General features: G+C 46.9%; 2 protein-coding genes across 14 annotated transcripts in view; both read left to right on the forward strand.

Annotated features, from left to right (window-relative positions):
* The first annotated feature begins 2,878 nt into the window (after positions 1 to 2,878).
* QTRT1 (queuine tRNA-ribosyltransferase catalytic subunit 1) lies at positions 2,879 to 11,033 on the forward strand. Its single transcript, XM_081283766.1, has 10 exons — positions 2,879 to 3,133; positions 3,370 to 3,438; positions 3,548 to 3,686; positions 5,717 to 5,795; positions 5,897 to 6,012; positions 9,277 to 9,415; positions 9,668 to 9,743; positions 9,881 to 9,990; positions 10,063 to 10,150; positions 10,233 to 11,033. The coding sequence occupies exons 1-10, from the start codon at positions 2,891 to 2,893 to the stop codon at positions 10,383 to 10,385; spliced, it is 1,212 nt and encodes a 403-aa protein (XP_081139892.1). The 5' UTR covers positions 2,879 to 2,890; the 3' UTR covers positions 10,386 to 11,033.
* Positions 11,034 to 13,721: 2,688 nt separating this feature from the next.
* Positions 13,722 to 16,186, forward strand: part of DNM2 (dynamin 2) — an 89,629-nt gene continuing 87,164 nt past the window's right edge. For 5 of the 13 annotated variants that reach the window (XM_081284104.1, XM_081284101.1, XM_081284099.1 and 2 more), the window contains exon 1: positions 13,723 to 14,055. In XM_081284104.1, the coding sequence (XP_081140230.1) occupies positions 13,895 to 14,055 (161 nt within the window). In that variant the 5' untranslated portion in view covers positions 13,723 to 13,894. Of the gene's footprint in view, positions 14,056 to 16,186 lie in introns of all 13 variants that reach the window. The other 8 variants (XM_081284096.1, XM_081284095.1, XM_081284102.1 and 5 more) reach the window with 2 other exon arrangements.

Below are 16,186 nucleotides of genomic sequence, written 5' to 3' on the forward strand. Positions count from 1 at the left end.
GTAAAGCTATGGGCTAATATAATTTGTTATATACCACTTAAATTAATACAGCATGAACAAAAATACAAAAAGTAAAAAAGTAAAAAAAATCACAGAGTGCAAAAGTTTCACGGTACTAGAAGGAAAACATGAATTGAGAGCTGAGTGTGGAAGCACATACATACAATCCCAGCAACTCCAGAGGCTCAGTAGGAGGATTGCCCAGCCTGAGCCACTTAGCAAAACCTACATGTCAAACAATAATGTTTATTATATATTATGTGATATTATATGTTAATAATAACATTATTATTAATGGAGCACAACTGTCACACACTATGTCCATGACTCAACATCCCTCACGTTGGAGCACCATGGAGAATGGCTATGTATCCACACATGTTTATGTATAGGTCTGTGTGTGTGAGAGAAAAAAAAAAGGGGTCTGGGGTTGTAGCTCAGTGGTTGAGTGCCCTTGAGTTCAATCCCCAGTACCTCCAAAAAATAAAAATAAAACAAGGGCTGAGGATGTAGCTCAGTTGGTAGAGTGCTTGCTTCGCATACACAAGGTCCTGGGTCCAATCCCCAGCATCATCAAAATAAATAAATAAAAATAAATAAATAAATAAATAAACAAACAAACAAATAAATAATAATAAATAAATAAATAAATGTATTGTGCCCATCTTCAACTAAAAACAAAACAAAACAAAAAAAAAGATTAGTGATGTAGCTTTATAGTAGAGCATCCCTGATTCTATCACCAGTACTGCCAAATAAATAAATTAATTTGGGCATTGCCAATGTGTAGAGAAATCTCACAAGGCATATCAGTTATAAGTGATATATAGTGACGGAGGATGGAGTGTTTATTTATTTATTTACTACTTTTTGGCGCGGGAAATTGAACCCAGGGACACTTTACCTACCTCCTCAGTCCTCCCCTTTTTGTGGTGCTTGTGGGGACTGAATCCTGGGCCTTATGCATGTTAGGCAAGGACTCTACCACTGAGCCACATCCTCAGCCACTCCTGCTTTATTTTATTTTATTTTTATATAGGACTTCATTAAGTTGTCCAAACTAGGCTTAAATATGTGATCTTCCTGCCTCAGGCTCCTGAGTCATTGGGATTATAGGCCTGCACCTCTATGCCCGGCTGGGGTAGAGTGGTCTTGAGATTGTGTAGTGGTTTTAGAATTTTCCTAGGAAGAGCAAACACAGTGAAAAATATAAGCCCATAGGTTTTTGGGTAATTCAGAGGGGATGAATTGTCAAAGCCAACAGCAAGTGCAAAGGTCATGAACTGAACCACCTTGATGGGCATTTTTCAGGTGTGACCTCAATGACATCTCTCCACTGCCTGCAGAACCTAACATCACTAGCCTTTATTACAATGTAACAGGCCTGAGGCTTCCACAGAGGCAATCTTGCCCAAAGCAGCCCAGTTTAGGATATTTGCCATATCAGTGAAAGTGTTTTAGATCAATGTCGCCCCCTGCTGGCCACAGCTGGCCACAGCTGCATTTCTAACAGGATTATTAGATATTCTGTAATATTATGTTATTATTATTAATGGAAAACAACCAGCATACAGTAAATCTGTGACTCAGCCCCCCCCACTCCTGAGCTGCATGAAGAAAGGCACAGTGGGGATATACATATAAGCCTGTGTGTTTGTGTACGTACTTGTATACACTTGTATGCACTAATTGAACAAACCCATATGTGGACAGGTTAGTGGCCTCAGCAGACTCCCCTGTCTTAAATCTAGGATTCTTCAGTGATGCACGCCTATAATCCCAGCGGCTCGAGAGGCTGACGTAGGATAATAGCGAATTAAAATCCGGCCTGAGCAATTTAGCAAGGCCCTAAGCAACTCAGTGACACCCTGTTCTAAATAAAATATAAAAAGCGGAGGAGCTTGTAGCTCACTGGTTAAGAGCCCCTGGGTTCAATCCCCAGTAAACCCCTCCTCTGCCAAAAAAGCAAACAACAACAACAACACCAAAAACAAAACAAAACAAAACAAAAAACTAGGATTCTTCCTTTATTGAAGGAACTAATGTTTACTGAGCACTTATTGTGTGCTAGGCCTGGATCTAAGTTATTGAGACAAAGGAGTGAGGAGATGAAAAATATCGGAGCCAGGCATTGGATAAAGAGTTATAGTATAACTGTCCTTCTCATTATATATGTGTGTGTGTACGTGTGTGTCTGTATTCCTCCCCCTGCTCGCCCCCCCCCCTGCATTGAAGCAAAGGGCACTTTACCACTGAACTACATCTCCAGCATTTAAAAATTTTACACAGACACACACACACACACACACACACACACACACACGTTGGCTTTTTTTTTTTTGGGGGGGGGGAGGCAGGCTGGTATTGAACCCAGGGGTGCTTTATCACTGAGCAACAACTCCATCCTATGTATGTATGTAAGTATTTATCTATTTTAGCATAGGGTCTTGCTAAGTGGCTGAGGGTTTCACCAAATTGCTGAGAGTCTCGCTGAACTGTTTATCCTGGGCTCGAACTCATAACCCTCCTGCCTCACCCTCCAGCGTTGCTGGGACTAGAGGTGCGCACCAGACCACCGGATCCTCAACCTGTACAAGGCCCTTAAGCCGAATTGGCTACATTTCGTGCAGGACAATATTACGGCACTGAGAGGCTTTGATTGTAAAGAGGAAAGTCTCCCGAATGGAATTTGAACCTAGAAAAATTTAATTCTTTGCATTAGAGCGCTGCGGGAGGGAGCGTTCAGGAATCCTGCTAAGACGCGCCCAGACTTCGGTTGCCATGGTTCCCTGACACTCTCCTGGATTCTCCAGCTCTGAGCGTCACGTGATCGTAGCAAATATGGCGCCGCCCACCAGGTTCCACATCCCACGTGGTTCCGGTAGTCAAGATGGCGGGAGCAGCTACCCCGGTTTCCCTGGAGGCGACTCCGCGAATCATGCGTCTGGTGGCCGAATGCAGTCGCTCCAGGGCTCGGGCGGGCGAACTGCGGCTGCCGCACGGACCGGTGGCCACTCCAGTGTTCATGCCAGTGGGCACTCAGGCCACCATGAAGGGTATCACAGCCGAGCAGCTGGATGCCCTGGGCTGCCGCATCTGCTTGGGCAACACCTATCATCTGGGTTTGAGACCGGTTGGTGAACTGTGCTCTGGGAGGGCTGTGGGGAGCGTTGGGGTGGTGGTGAGGCCTCAAGGTCTGGGCATGGCTCCAAAAGTCAATCGATAAATGTGTATTGAGTACCTCGGGTCGCCCAGGCCTTGTGCTGGGCTTGGGAGAGCTGCGGGGATTGAAGCTGGCAGCTCTGTCCCCATTACGGGCCCCTAGAATTGTGCTCACCAGTAACCTGGTACTTTCTTCTCTCACTGCAGGGCCCTGAGCTGATCAAGAAAGCCGAAGGTCTCCACGGCTTCATGAATTGGCCCCACAATCTGCTGACAGTGAGTGGAGTAGGGTTGGGGTTGGGAGCCCACTAAATGTCTTAGCTTCTCTGTGGTGAGGAGGCCGCCGTCTCCACACCATGACAGCTCTGGGTGGGGTGCCCTCCAGGACAGTGGTGGCTTCCAGATGGTGTCCCTAGTGTCCCTGTCTGAGGTGACAGAGGAGGGCGTCCGCTTTCGCTCCCCCTATGATGGTGATGAGACCCTTTTGAGCCCGGAGAAGTCCGTGGAAATTCAGAACGCACTGGGTGAGTGGAACCTCTAGAACTGCCCCTTTAAGTCTGTAGGGGATGGAAGTCCGGAGGGTCATGGCCCTTAGGCATTGTGTGGTTTTGGGGGAAATCACTCCCCCTCCCTGAGCTTCACTTATTGCAAGTCAAATATGGTAGCGCGGTTTTGGGTAGGATCATTGACAAGAATAAATGGAGTAATGTCGGTAAATCTCTTAGAACAGTGCCTGATATGTAATAACTTTTATTATCATCATTGCTATTATTTCTCAATAACCAATTATCTAGACAAATATCTTTTGAAATCCTGGTGACGAAAAGAGGAGATACCAGAGGCTTCTGGCCCCTTGATTGCATCAATATCCTCAATTCTTTTTTTTTTTTTTCATACTTTTATTTTGTTTATTTGCTTTTTTTATGTGGTGCTGAGGATTGAACCCAGTGCCTTACATATGTGGTACTGAGCCACAATCCCAGCTCTATCCTCAGTTCTTTCATAAGGACAATTCGTATTTGTCAATCTTTCTTTTTTTCTCTCTTTGTATTTTTTATGGCGTTGGGGGTGGAATTCAGAGCTTTGGGCATGCCAGGCATGTGCTGTACCACAGAGCTACACTCCCAACCCTAAATCATGTGTATTTTATGCTGGGTTTGATGATGAAGTGATAGTTATGAAGCAGTGTGTTCACTGGAGAAGAGGTGTCTCTAAAGAAGATCCAAGGATCCCCTGAGAGAAAGGATAATTGGACTTAGGACAGTGGGGTTCTTGGCTTAACTGATGGAAAAGAATTTCACCCTGCACCAGAGACATAGAGGTTGATTTAGGAAAGTAGGTACACATTCAAGGTAGAATGCCAGTAATCTCAAGAGAGAGGCCTTTTGGGATAAAGCAAGGAATACACATTCAAAATAGAATGTGGGCCATCTTGAAAGCTTTTAAAGTAAAGTGGGTGAGGGGTGGGTATAGGAAGGTTTGTAGGAACAATATCAATCTGGTGATCTCAAGATGACTCATTGTGGTCTGGATAATCTCAGAATCCTCAGGCTATGTACATAGCGCTGAGAAGTCTCTTAAATTGTAGGATTCTCAAATATCATTTCTCTCTTTACTTAATTCATTTATGAGGGGAGGTTAATTAACAGTACACAGGCAGATTTACAAATTCCCAGGAATTTGGGAGTAATAGGCCTGAGAAAGAGGCTGGCTGTCTTAGGGAGTGTTAGGCCTAGAAAAGTATGCAGGGTTTTTTTTTTTTTTGGTACTGAGGATTGAACCCAAGGCCACTTAACCTCTGAGCTACATGCCCAGCCCTTTGTATTGTTTATTTTGAGACAGGATCTCACTGAGTTGCATATGGCTTCACTAAGTTGCTGAGATTGACCTCAAACTAACTTTCTCCCCCCGCCACATTTTTTTTTATTAGTGCATTATGAAATATATTGGTCTCAAACTTTCAATCCTCCTGCCTCAGTTTCCTGAGTCACTGGTATTATAGTCATGCACCATAAATTAAAATTTTATTTCCTTGTCCCTCTTTATGCCTCCTTTCTTTTTATTTTTGTATTGGGGATCGAACCTAATAGTACTCTCCTACTGAGCTCCATCCCCAGACTTTTTTATTTTATATTTTGAGCTAAGGTCTCACTAAGTTGCTCAGGCTGGCTTTGAACTTGGTAATCCTCTTGCCCTAGCCTCCTGGATTGCTAGGACTACAGTTGTGTACCACTATACCTGGTTTCCTTTCTATCTATCTATTTCTTTCTTTCTTTTTTTTTTTTTTTTTTTTGGTTCTGGGGGATTGAACCCAGGGCCTTATGCATTCGAGACAAGCACTCTACCAACTGAGTTATATCCCTAGCCCTCTACCTATTTCTTATTCCTTTTATTCTACCTCAGTATGAGGTAGGACGAATGGTGTGTCATCTAATTATAATAAGCTGAGGGGAACTTGGAAAAACCTTTTGGATTCTTCTTGTCTTCAGAGGTAAGGACATGTCTTTCCTTCAGGTATAGATTAGGCCCAGTGACTTGCCCTGTCTTACCTCAGGCTCAGACATCATCATGCAGCTAGACGACGTGGTCAGCAGCACTGTGACAGGTCCACGTGTGGAAGAAGCCATGTACAGGTGCGTGTGCATGTGTGTCTTGGAGGGGCCATGGGTCCTACAGCCTTTCCTTGCTACCCTTTTTCAGGCCCCTAGGGCTCGTGACCAGAGCCCTCTTACAGGTCAATCCGCTGGCTGGACCGGTGCATTGCAGCCCATCGGCAACCGGACAAGCAGAACCTGTTCGCCATCATCCAGGGTGGGCTGGATGCGGATCTGCGGGCCACTTGCCTTGAAGGTAGAACCACATGCTGGCAGGACCAGGGCTTGTCCCTTGCTGAGGCCCTCACACAGGCCTGGCATACAGTGCTGCTCCTGCAGTGATTGTTAATGGGTCAAAGGGTGTTCTGGGTAGAAGGAACAAGGCAAAGACCCTGAGGCAGTGTGCAATAGAATGTATTTGAGAATGGGAGTAATTCCGTAGCTAGTGGAGTTTGGGTATTCATCAGGCACCCTGCCAAATGCTGGTCAGAGATTGACCTTTTGAGTCTTCATAACAATACTGTAAGATAAAGCCTGCCAGGCTTCCAAGGATACTGATGGGAAAACTGAGGTAGAGACCTATAAGTATATGTCACTTGTTCGAGGCCTCACAGCTTGGATATTTTAGAGCTGAGATTTGGACCCAGGCTTTGGGCAGAACTTACAACATTAACTGCTCTAGTGTGTTGCTGCCTGAGACAGTAGGATACACGGGGTCAGGAGTCAGGGGCTAGGCTTGGGGCATTGCTCAGTGGTGGAGACCTGGGGACACTGAGGTGCTAGGAAGGTGCTGAGCAGGAGGGTGGCCAGAGCCAAGGGACATCATAGAAAAATTTATGGGGGGGGGGTAGGGAATTGGAGACCCATTGGGAGGCTGGAGTACTTGCTCAAGGAAAAAACGAGAAGATTGTGACCATGGAGTTAAAGTCAGGGGCAGAGAGGAAGGTGAGCAAAGTCAGTGAGGTGTTCTGAGCAAACTTCTGGGCATTCATTTCTGTCCATCTGAATCCCTTGATCTTTTGCCTTGTGGCTGTGTGCTCCTGGGCCAGCATTTCCATCTCTCTGAGCCTCTCTTCCTCTGTAAAATGGAAACTGAATCCCAGTTATCTTGGAGTGGAGGTGAGGATTGAATGGGAAAGTCTGTTCAAATTGTCCTACCTATTAGCAGGTGCTGAAGAGGTCATTGTTGTCCTCAGACCTCCTCTTCCCCCATTCCTGGTCTAGTAAGTCTTTTGAACAGAGACCCACAGTGAGAGATTCAGCTCATGTCATGGTTCAGTGTGTATGGATGTTTATGAAAATGGAAACCAAGCCTTTCTGAAAGCATTACTTTTATACACCTGATGCTTTCTGGTATTTTCTGTTCTCTTTCGTTAAAAAATGAAAAACAAAAAACAGGGCTGAGGTCTGGGGTTGTAGCTTAGTGGTTGAGCACTTATCTCACATCCTCAGTACCACATTAAAAATAGATAAATAAAGGAAACAAGGATATTGTGTCCATCTTCAACTAAAAATATTAAAAAGAAAAAACAACAGGGCTGATATCCCTTAAACAAATTTCTTTCTTGGCCACCTGTAGCTTGACAAGCACCAAAGTGCTCAAAGTGTTGTTCCAAGGCTCACCTGCAGCAGAACATCTAGTCATATGCAGCCTTTTGGGCCCCTCTCCCATTCCTGGCCTCAGCAATTTAGTGAGGCTCTAAATGGGTTAATAACTTAGTAAGACCCTGTCTCATACCCTGGGTATGTGGCTCAGTGGTGAAGCGCCCCTGGGTTCAACCCCCAGTACCAAAAAAAAAAAAAAAAAAAGGGGAAGAAAAGAAATCCAGCTCCAGATAGCACCTTCTTCATCAATGGTATGGCCTCACTAGGATGAACTGGGTAGTTGGGGTCTGAGACATACATGGGCTTGGAGGCCGGTTGTAGGTAATATCCAGTTTTTGGCATATACAGCCTGGGCTAATGGTTTAAGCTGTGAAGACTTAGTTTCCTCATCTGTCAATGATGAGTTGATTGATGCTATATTTGCACCTCCTTTCCCTTGGGTTCTATAACTGTAGACTTTACCAATCATGGTCTGAAAATATGTGGGAAAAAAAATTTGCATCTGAGTCAGATGCAGTGGTGCATGCCTATAAACCCAACAACACTCAGGTGGTGGAGGCAGAAAGCTCACAAGCCTCAGTAATTTAGTGAGACCCTCAGCAACTTAGCAAGACTCTTTCTGAAAACAAAGCAAAACAAAACTGGTACATAGCTCCATGGTAAAATGTTCTTGGGTTCAATTCCTGGTACCCCCCAGCCCCAAATTTTATCAGTACTAAACATGTACAGATATTTTTCTTTTCATTATTTTCTACAGAGTGCCATATAACAACAAATACATAGCATTTATATTGTATTAGGCATTATAAGTCATCTAGAGAGGGCTGGGCATGGTGGCGCATGCTTATAATCCCAGCACCTTGGGAGGCTGAGGTAGGAGATCACTAGTTCAAAGCCAGCCTCAACAACTTAGTGAGGTCCTAAGTAATTTAGTGAGACCTTGTCTCAAAATAAACAATAAAAAGGGCTGGGGGTGTGGCTCTGTTAGGCCTCTCTTGGTAAAATCCCTGGTACCAAAATAAAGAAAGTCAGTCTATAAGAGGATGTACATAGGTTCAATGCAAGTACTATACCATTTGATATGAGGGATTTTAGCATCCTTGGGTTGTGGTATCCACAGGACTCCTGTGGAACCAAACTTTTTTAGAAACTGAGGGGTAAAGGTCACTAAACATTAGTCATTCTAGAGGTTCAAGACCCAATTCTAAAATCTAGCATGCTTTGGAATTTGCCATTCATTTGGTGGCCTTCCAGAATTCATGTATTTTAAATTGTAGAAATGTTACAGGGTTTGATGCCAGGATCTTACTCAGCATATGGAATGTTTACATATTCTCAAATCTAGAAAATTCTGAACTCATAAACTCATCTGACTCCAAAGGTTTCAGTAGTGGAAGTGTGGGTCATGGGCTTCTCCTGAGAATTAAGTAGAGGATCTTGCATGTAGGGCACTCAGAGTCAGCATCCACAGACAGATTCCTTTCCTCCTGTGTGTTATATCTCCCCCTCCTTCTCTCTGTCTTATGGATATCTGGACAAGGTCTTTCCTGGGGACAAGGATATGAGGTACATTTCCTTTTTGTCTGGTCACCCTTTACCTTACCCTATTCTTCAGCTCAATGATGGGGTTATACCAGCATAACTTGAAAACATTGTAAGTTGAAATTAATACATTTGCTTTAGTGAACATTGTAGCTCAGCTTAGGCAACCTTAAATGTGCTCAGGACGTGTGTTAGCCTAAGGTTGGGCAAAATCATTTGACAAAAAGCCCGTCTTTATATGATGTTCTCATGTTATTTATTGAATACAGCCCTGAAGGTAGAAAACATGATGATTGTATGGGTATGCTTTTGCATCTTTGTAAAATGGAAAATTCAGAAATCATTGTAAATTGAGGACCATCTGTACCCTCAGAGATGACCAAAAGGGACGTGCCAGGCTTCGCTATCGGAGGCCTGAGTGGTGGTGAGAGCAAGGCCCAGTTTTGGAAGATGGTGGCACTGAGCACCTCCAGGCTGCCGAAGGACAAGCCCCGCTACCTGATGGGCGTTGGGTATGTTGGGGTGAGAGGAGACAGAACCCTGCCTATGGGGCGCAGATTCCTGAGCACCCTTTCCCTCGCTTGTAGAAGACATGGGGGAAGGATACAGCCCTGCTGTGGGGGAACTAAGGAGGACATGACTGCCCCCAGGGGATGGTTTTGAGACAATGTGGCCCAGCTAGGGGTGGGATAGGGGCCTGGGAAGCCCATGTAAGGGCTTCAGGCTCTCTCTTACTCCCTCCATGGCTGCCCCCCTACCCCCAGCTATGCTACCGATTTGGTGGTCTGCGTGGCTCTTGGATGTGACATGTTCGACTGTGTTTATCCCACAAGGACAGCGGTGAGGCCCTGGGCAGGGAGCTGACAGATGGGCAGGGTACTGGCAGGGAGGGAGATGGGGGAAGAAGGAAGCGGGAGAGGGACCAGGAAGGATTCAGACCTTGTGACCTGCCTTCCACTGCCATTCTTGGTCCCCAGCGCTTTGGCTCTGCCCTGGTGCCCACAGGCAACCTGCAGTTGAAGAAGAAGCAGTATGAGAAGGACTTTGGCCCCATAGACCCCGAGTGCACCTGCCCCACTTGCAAGAAGTAGGTGATGTAGTTGGGGGCTGGAGGTGGGGAAAGCTGGGCTCTGCTCAGCCACCCACTGCTGACCTACAGGCACAGCCGGGCCTTCCTGCACGCTCTACTCCACAGCGACAACACAGCCGCCCTGCACCACCTCACTGTCCACAATATCGCCTACCAGGTGGCCTATACCTGGGGGTGGGTGAGGGCAGGGGGAGGTCTCCTGGGTGCCCCTGGCCCATGCTGATGCTCCCTTCCTGCAGCTGCAGCTGATGAGTGCCATGCGCACCAGTATCGTGGAGAAGCGCTTCCCTGACTTCGTGAGGAACTTCATGAGCACCATGTATGGGGACCACACCCTTTGTCCCACCTGGGCCACCGAAGCCCTGGCCTCTGTGGGAATAACACTGGGCTGACCTGGTCAAGGGAAATGGAGGTTGGGGCTGGAAGATACTGAAGGATTTTTTAAGCTTTTAAAAATTCTAACGTAGTGTGTGTCTGTTTTCTTTTGGGAGGTGGCCTGTCCCCATTACCTTCCCAGTCTGAGCATTACTGCAGTTGGATTGTCCACCCCTCCCACTGAGAGTAAGAAGTGACCACATTGGCTCAGTGGTAGTGACCATGCTTAGCATGCAGGAATCCCTGGGTTCCATCCCCAGCAGTGCAGGGGGGAGGGGAAAAAAAGGAACCATGGTAGCAGCTGGTAACTGGAAACCACTTGGCACAGCCCAGCATGTAGGATGTGGTCTCAGGGTGGGAGCTACATCCTTTTTCCTGTGGTCCAGGCTTCCCAACGACTCTGGAGGTGATCACTCTTGTCCATCTGTTGACAGGTAAAGAAACAGGCCCAGGGAGAGGAAATAGCTTACCTAAGGTCACCGTCAAGGAAATGGCAGTTTGATTCTGCTTTTTGTCTTCACTCTTATTTATTTATTTATTTGGAGATGGACACAGTAGCTTTGTTTATTTTTATGTGGTGCTGAGGATTGAACCCAGTGCCTTGCTAGGCAAGTGCTCTACCACTGAGCTACAGCCCCAGCCTTTGACACCTTTTTTTTTTTTTAAAGTGTGTGTGGGGGGGGTACCAGGGATTGAACTTAGGGGCCTTAACCACTGGGCCACATCCCCAGCCCTTTTTTGTATTTTATTTAGAGATAGGGTCTTGTTGAATTTCTAAGTGTCTCACTGAGTTGCTGAGGCTGGCTTTGAACTCGAAAGCCTCCTGCCTCAGCCTCCCGAGCTGCTGGGATTACAGGTGTGTGCCATGGCACCTGGCTAGTCTTGACTCTTAATTCAACTGAGGGCCTCACATATGTCAGGCAAGTGCTGCACCCCTGAGCTACATCCCCAGCGCTGCCCTTTTAAATTGTATTTTGAGACAGGGTCTCACTAACTTGCTTAGGCTGCTTAGAACTTGTGGTTCTCCTTTCTCAGCCTTTCAAGTAGCTAGGATTACAGGCATGTGCCACCATGCCTGGCTTTTAGTTTCAATTGACATGTGGCACAGTGTAGCTGTCAGTAAATGATGTGATAATACATGTGATCTAACATTTTTATGCTATGGCATGTTTTCTTTTCTGGGGGCCATCCTGGGAATGGAAGCCAGGACCTCTGGCAAGCTAGGCACATACACACATACTATCACTAAAGTGTTGTCATGTGTATTTAATTCTTGCAAAGTTATGATGCAAGATACAGGTATGTTCCCATTTTATAGATGAGGAAATTGAGGTTCAGAGCTATGAAGCTATTTGGTTACTATCAGTGACTGTTCAGACATGAACTGGGTGGCTTAGAAAGCACAGGAATTTATTCATCATTGTTTTGAAGGCTGGAAAGATCATGGTGCTAGCAGATTTGGTGTTTGGTGAGGATTTGCTTCCTGGTTCATAGATGGATGACTATCTTCTCAAAGTGTTATCACATGGTATAAGGGACAAAGTAGCTTCCTGGGGTCTCTTATATGGGTACTAATTACATTTAAAAGGTCTCTGCTCTTATGATCTAATCAGTTCTTTCCTCCCAATACCATCACATTGGGGTTTGGTTTCAACATGAGTTTTGGGGAAATCAGAAACATGTAGGCCATAGGATCACACAGTTAACAAAGTGGCCCATGATCTAACCCAAATATGAGCTGTTACAGAGCTGGTGTTTTTAAGTTAGGTTTTTAAAACTGAAAAAGTTGTGAGGAGCAACTCAATAGTGAAACTATTTGTATTAATTTATGCATTCCAGAAAATTTCCATGTATGTACATTGTTTTTCTCTAAACTCAGAATCCTGTACAATGCAGTTCTGAATTTTATTCCTCCTCACCTTAGTATCCTCAAATTTTGTATAGGCCTGTACATAAAGAGCTTTCTAATCTTTTCTCTTTTTTTCTTTCTTTTTATTTTTTCTTTTTATTTTTTTACAGTTTCTGCATATTATTACTCAACCAACTCCTTGAATGGACAGGGAGTTTCTAGTTTCAGCAATTGGAATCACGTCTGCAATACCAAACCTTGTTGGTTGTTCTCTCTCCCTCACACTTATTTGTTTTCAGTTTTGGAGAGTAAAAGGCCCTTTATTACCTCAAAAGGAAAAAAAAAAGTTGGGTGTAAATAATTTTTTTGCCCATTTTTGAGACCTGTCATGGAGCAGGCATATACTATCGGCCACTCTGCCATCCTCCTTCCCACTGTTTCTGCATGTCAGTGTACCCACTCGTGTCAATCCCCTTCTGCATTCTGTGTTGCTCCTATTAACACATCTGAATTCCCTGTTTTCTGGCCCACGTATGCCCAGAGGAATAAAATCACTTTGGGCCTAGTTACAGTTCCCAGAATCCCCACCTTTGTCTGAAAAACAGCGGTTTTCCATTAGGGAAAGGATCCTGTTGTTTCATTGAGTTCTCAGATCCGTGATCACGGGCTAAAATTGGAGATGCGTTCCTCGCATTAAGATGGGACGCTTGCAGATGGGGGGAGGCACCATATTTGCAAAGGCGTGACTATGACCTCTCCCTAGTAAGCAATAGTGTCGTCTGACTCATCTTCAAAGCGAGTAGGGACCCTACTCCGAAAGCTGACTTGCGGGCTGGGAGCCATGAGGCATCGTGGGACTTGTAGTTTTCTCAAGACCCCGGCACTCAAGTGACAATCACTAGTTACTACCACGAGGTGTCACCCCACGGCAAGTACGGTGGATCTTACCCTCCCCTTCAGAAGACTGTAACACGAACATCACTGGTAAGAACGGAGTTACTTCAACTGACAGATACAGTCTTCAATCAGAGTCAAGATTCGGATGTTAAAGCCCACCCTTTTTTCTCTTATTGGCGGGAATTGCGAAGTGGTATTTATATAAGCCAATGGGAAATTTATAGGGAAGTAGGTAGTGTCAAGAGACAAATCAATGTTTTAGGATCGGTTCCTAACATCATAGGTCAGTTTTCATGACTGGCGTGTTTGCCTACCAATAAGACGCAGATCTCCCTACTGGGCGGATCCGACGTGTAGTTTCCCGAGACACCGCCCCGCTGCTTTGACAACTCGTTTTCTGCTCCCATTGGCCTTTGGACACCAGCGACACTTCTTTTATCCAATGAGCTTGCGTGACGTTCCCTAGGGGGAAGGCCTACATAGCCTTAAGTCCGTGCCTCGCCTCCATTGGCTCAAGTGCAGGAGTGATAGCGGTTCTGGCCAATCGGCTGCAACACAAGTGCTTTGGGAGCAGCCCACAGGCCGGGGAGGGAGGTCGCTCAGGTCGGATGTCGCCTGAGAACCGGATGAGGCGGCGACCGTGAGGCCGAGCCGGGAGCGGGCGTCGCGCCGAGACCCGGGCGGGCAGGGAGCAACGGCCACCGACGCCGCGGGGCCGGGTCGTTAAGGGTCGGGGGTGGGCGCGGAGCGCCGGGCGCTCGGGCCGGGGCCGCCGGCGCCATGGGCAACCGCGGAATGGAAGAGCTGATTCCGCTGGTCAACAAGCTGCAGGACGCCTTCAGCTCCATCGGCCAGAGCTGCCACCTGGACCTGCCGCAGATCGCTGTGGTGGGCGGCCAGAGCGCCGGCAAGAGCTCAGTACTTGAGAACTTCGTGGGTCGGTGAGCGAGCGCGGCGGGGACTGCGGGAGGGCGGCGGCCTAGGGCGCGGAGGGCGTACCGGGAATGGCGCTCCCTGCGCAGCCGGCGTAACTGCGGCGTTTGCGTGCCCGCGACTGGGACAAGGAGGCGGTCCCTGTGGGACGCCTGGGCAGAGGGTTCCCTGCAGGGGCTGGGGTGCAGACCCAGGGGTGGTCGCATGGGCTGGGTATCGTCGAACAAGGAGTGCGGTAGACCCCCGCAGTGTTATCTGGTCCCACTTTTTGTAGGTCACTTCTGCCACCTGGTTGCCTGTGATCGGGGATAGATCCTCCTGCTCATCTGTCCTTCCATCAGGGATGAAACCTGCCACTTAGATATTTATCGGGGAGACCCCTGCGGTCTCACTGGCGGTTCATTTATCAGGGGCAGCCTCTGTTGTCTGGTTGGCTGTCTTTCTGTTCTGGGCATGCCTCCCTAATACCACCATTTGGCTGTCCATCTGTCCAGACCCATCCAGCAGCATACCCCTCATTCCCCCCTGCCCCCGCCCACTATCTGGCTAGCTATACAGAATGGTCTCTGCCGTTCGTCTGCCCATCTGTGTCCCTTGCAGACTTAACAGTTATCAATTCCTCCCGATTACCCTAGCTGCCCTCCACTGTCTTACGGACTGGATTCTCCATGGAGTCTCTTGTCTGGTTCTTCAAGGCTGACTTTTCAACTTAGTGTCTGCTGGCTCCTCTTTTGCCATTGAATCCTATCTGCCCTGGTGTCTACTCATTACTTCCTTGGCAGCTCCTGACTCTCTGGCTCGACCCCTCTGGAAGGGGCTGACAGGAGGGTGGAGCAGAGAAGAGCTGAAGGGTGAGAATTGATCTCTTTCCTCTCTCAAATGGATATAGGACCCTGTAGGGAACTTTCTCTAGGGATTTTTCCTGGCCCATGTCAGGGCATTCTGGGGCCTACCCTTCCACACAGGGGCCAGCCCCCAAGCCAAAGCTTGCAATTTAGGGGCCTCTGGGAATAGGCTACTTGCCTGATCAAGCCAAAGAAGCAATAACTGAGCAGCCCTGAGAAGCTTCAGTTTGTTCTACTTGTCCAGTGGGCAAATTCCAGTCTTGGGATTTGGGAAGTGAATGAATGAGAACAGTGCTTGCTGACACCAAGGGATGTCAATTTACCCCTTTCCCCTCCCTTCTTATCCTTCTGTTTCTCACATGGGCGTCCACTTCTGCATTCCAGGAAGTACTCCATTTGTGATGGTGTGCCTGCCAAGTGATAACATCCTCATTGCTGTCATCGTCTTCATAATTATTGTTATTATTGTTGTTATCAGTCTTAAGGGATAGAATTCATCCAGCAGGTCTCAGGCTAAGCTCCTCCTTGGTTCTGTGTTTTGAATCCCAGCAATGAGCAAGTGGCAAGAAGGTTTTTAGTCACCTCCTTAGAGATGAACTGGGAGGTTCTGGAAGGACTTGCTATCCATCCAAGGCCACCAGGCTCTTGCACAGCAGAGCCTGACAGCGCTCAGGCCTGCCCTGCCTTCTGAGAGTCCTGGAATTTTTCTCACAGCAGCCAGAATTTCCTCCTTTGCTACTTTGTCTCTGGCACTGTCTACTGTGGCAGAAAGGTGTGGAGTTGGGGGCAGTTGAAATTCAGACCAGGCTGTGGGACCCTTCTGCATAGCTGTCTTCCTTCCTGCCCAGGCTTCCAGTGGGCATCTTCAGAACTCTTTTTCATTTGCCTTGTGACCTTGCACAAGTGGTTTGGCTCCTCCAAGTCTTTTTTTTTTTTTTTTAATTTTAATTTTTTTTTATTTTTTTATTTTATTTTTTTAAAGAGAGAGTGAGAGAGGAGAGAGAGAGAACTTTTTTTTTTTTTGAGAGAGGAGAGAGAGTGAGAGAGAGAGAGAGTTTTTAATATTTATTTTTTTAGTTCTCGGTGGACACAACATCTTTGTTGGTATATGGTGCTGAGGATCGAACCCGGGCCGCACGCATGCGAGGCGAGCGCGCTACCGCTTGAGCCACATCTCCAGCCCCTCCTCCAAGTCTTGAATGATCCAAGTTGAGGGACTGGTGACACACTGAGAGGAAAGGGGGACTTTTCCTTCTCCATCTTTTGGGATTGAGGAGTTCACCTCTGCATACTG

The sequence above is a fragment of the Spermophilus citellus genome, assembly GCF_964194105.1.
Source record: "Spermophilus citellus genome assembly, chromosome: 3".
Taxonomy (NCBI): Eukaryota; Metazoa; Chordata; class Mammalia; order Rodentia; family Sciuridae; genus Spermophilus; species Spermophilus citellus.

Bases quoted from the DNA above. Each gene is read 5' to 3' on its own strand.
- QTRT1 (XM_081283766.1), top strand. From the start codon at position 2,891: ATGGCGGGAGCAGCTACCCCGGTTTCCCTGGAGGCGACTCCGCGAATC. The intron at 6,013-9,276 runs GTAGAACCACAT...CTGTACCCTCAG, and splicing joins GCGGGCCACTTGCCTTGAAG to AGATGACCAAAAGGGACGTG. The intron at 9,744-9,880 runs GTGAGGCCCTGG...CTTGGTCCCCAG, and splicing joins TTTATCCCACAAGGACAGCG to CGCTTTGGCTCTGCCCTGGT.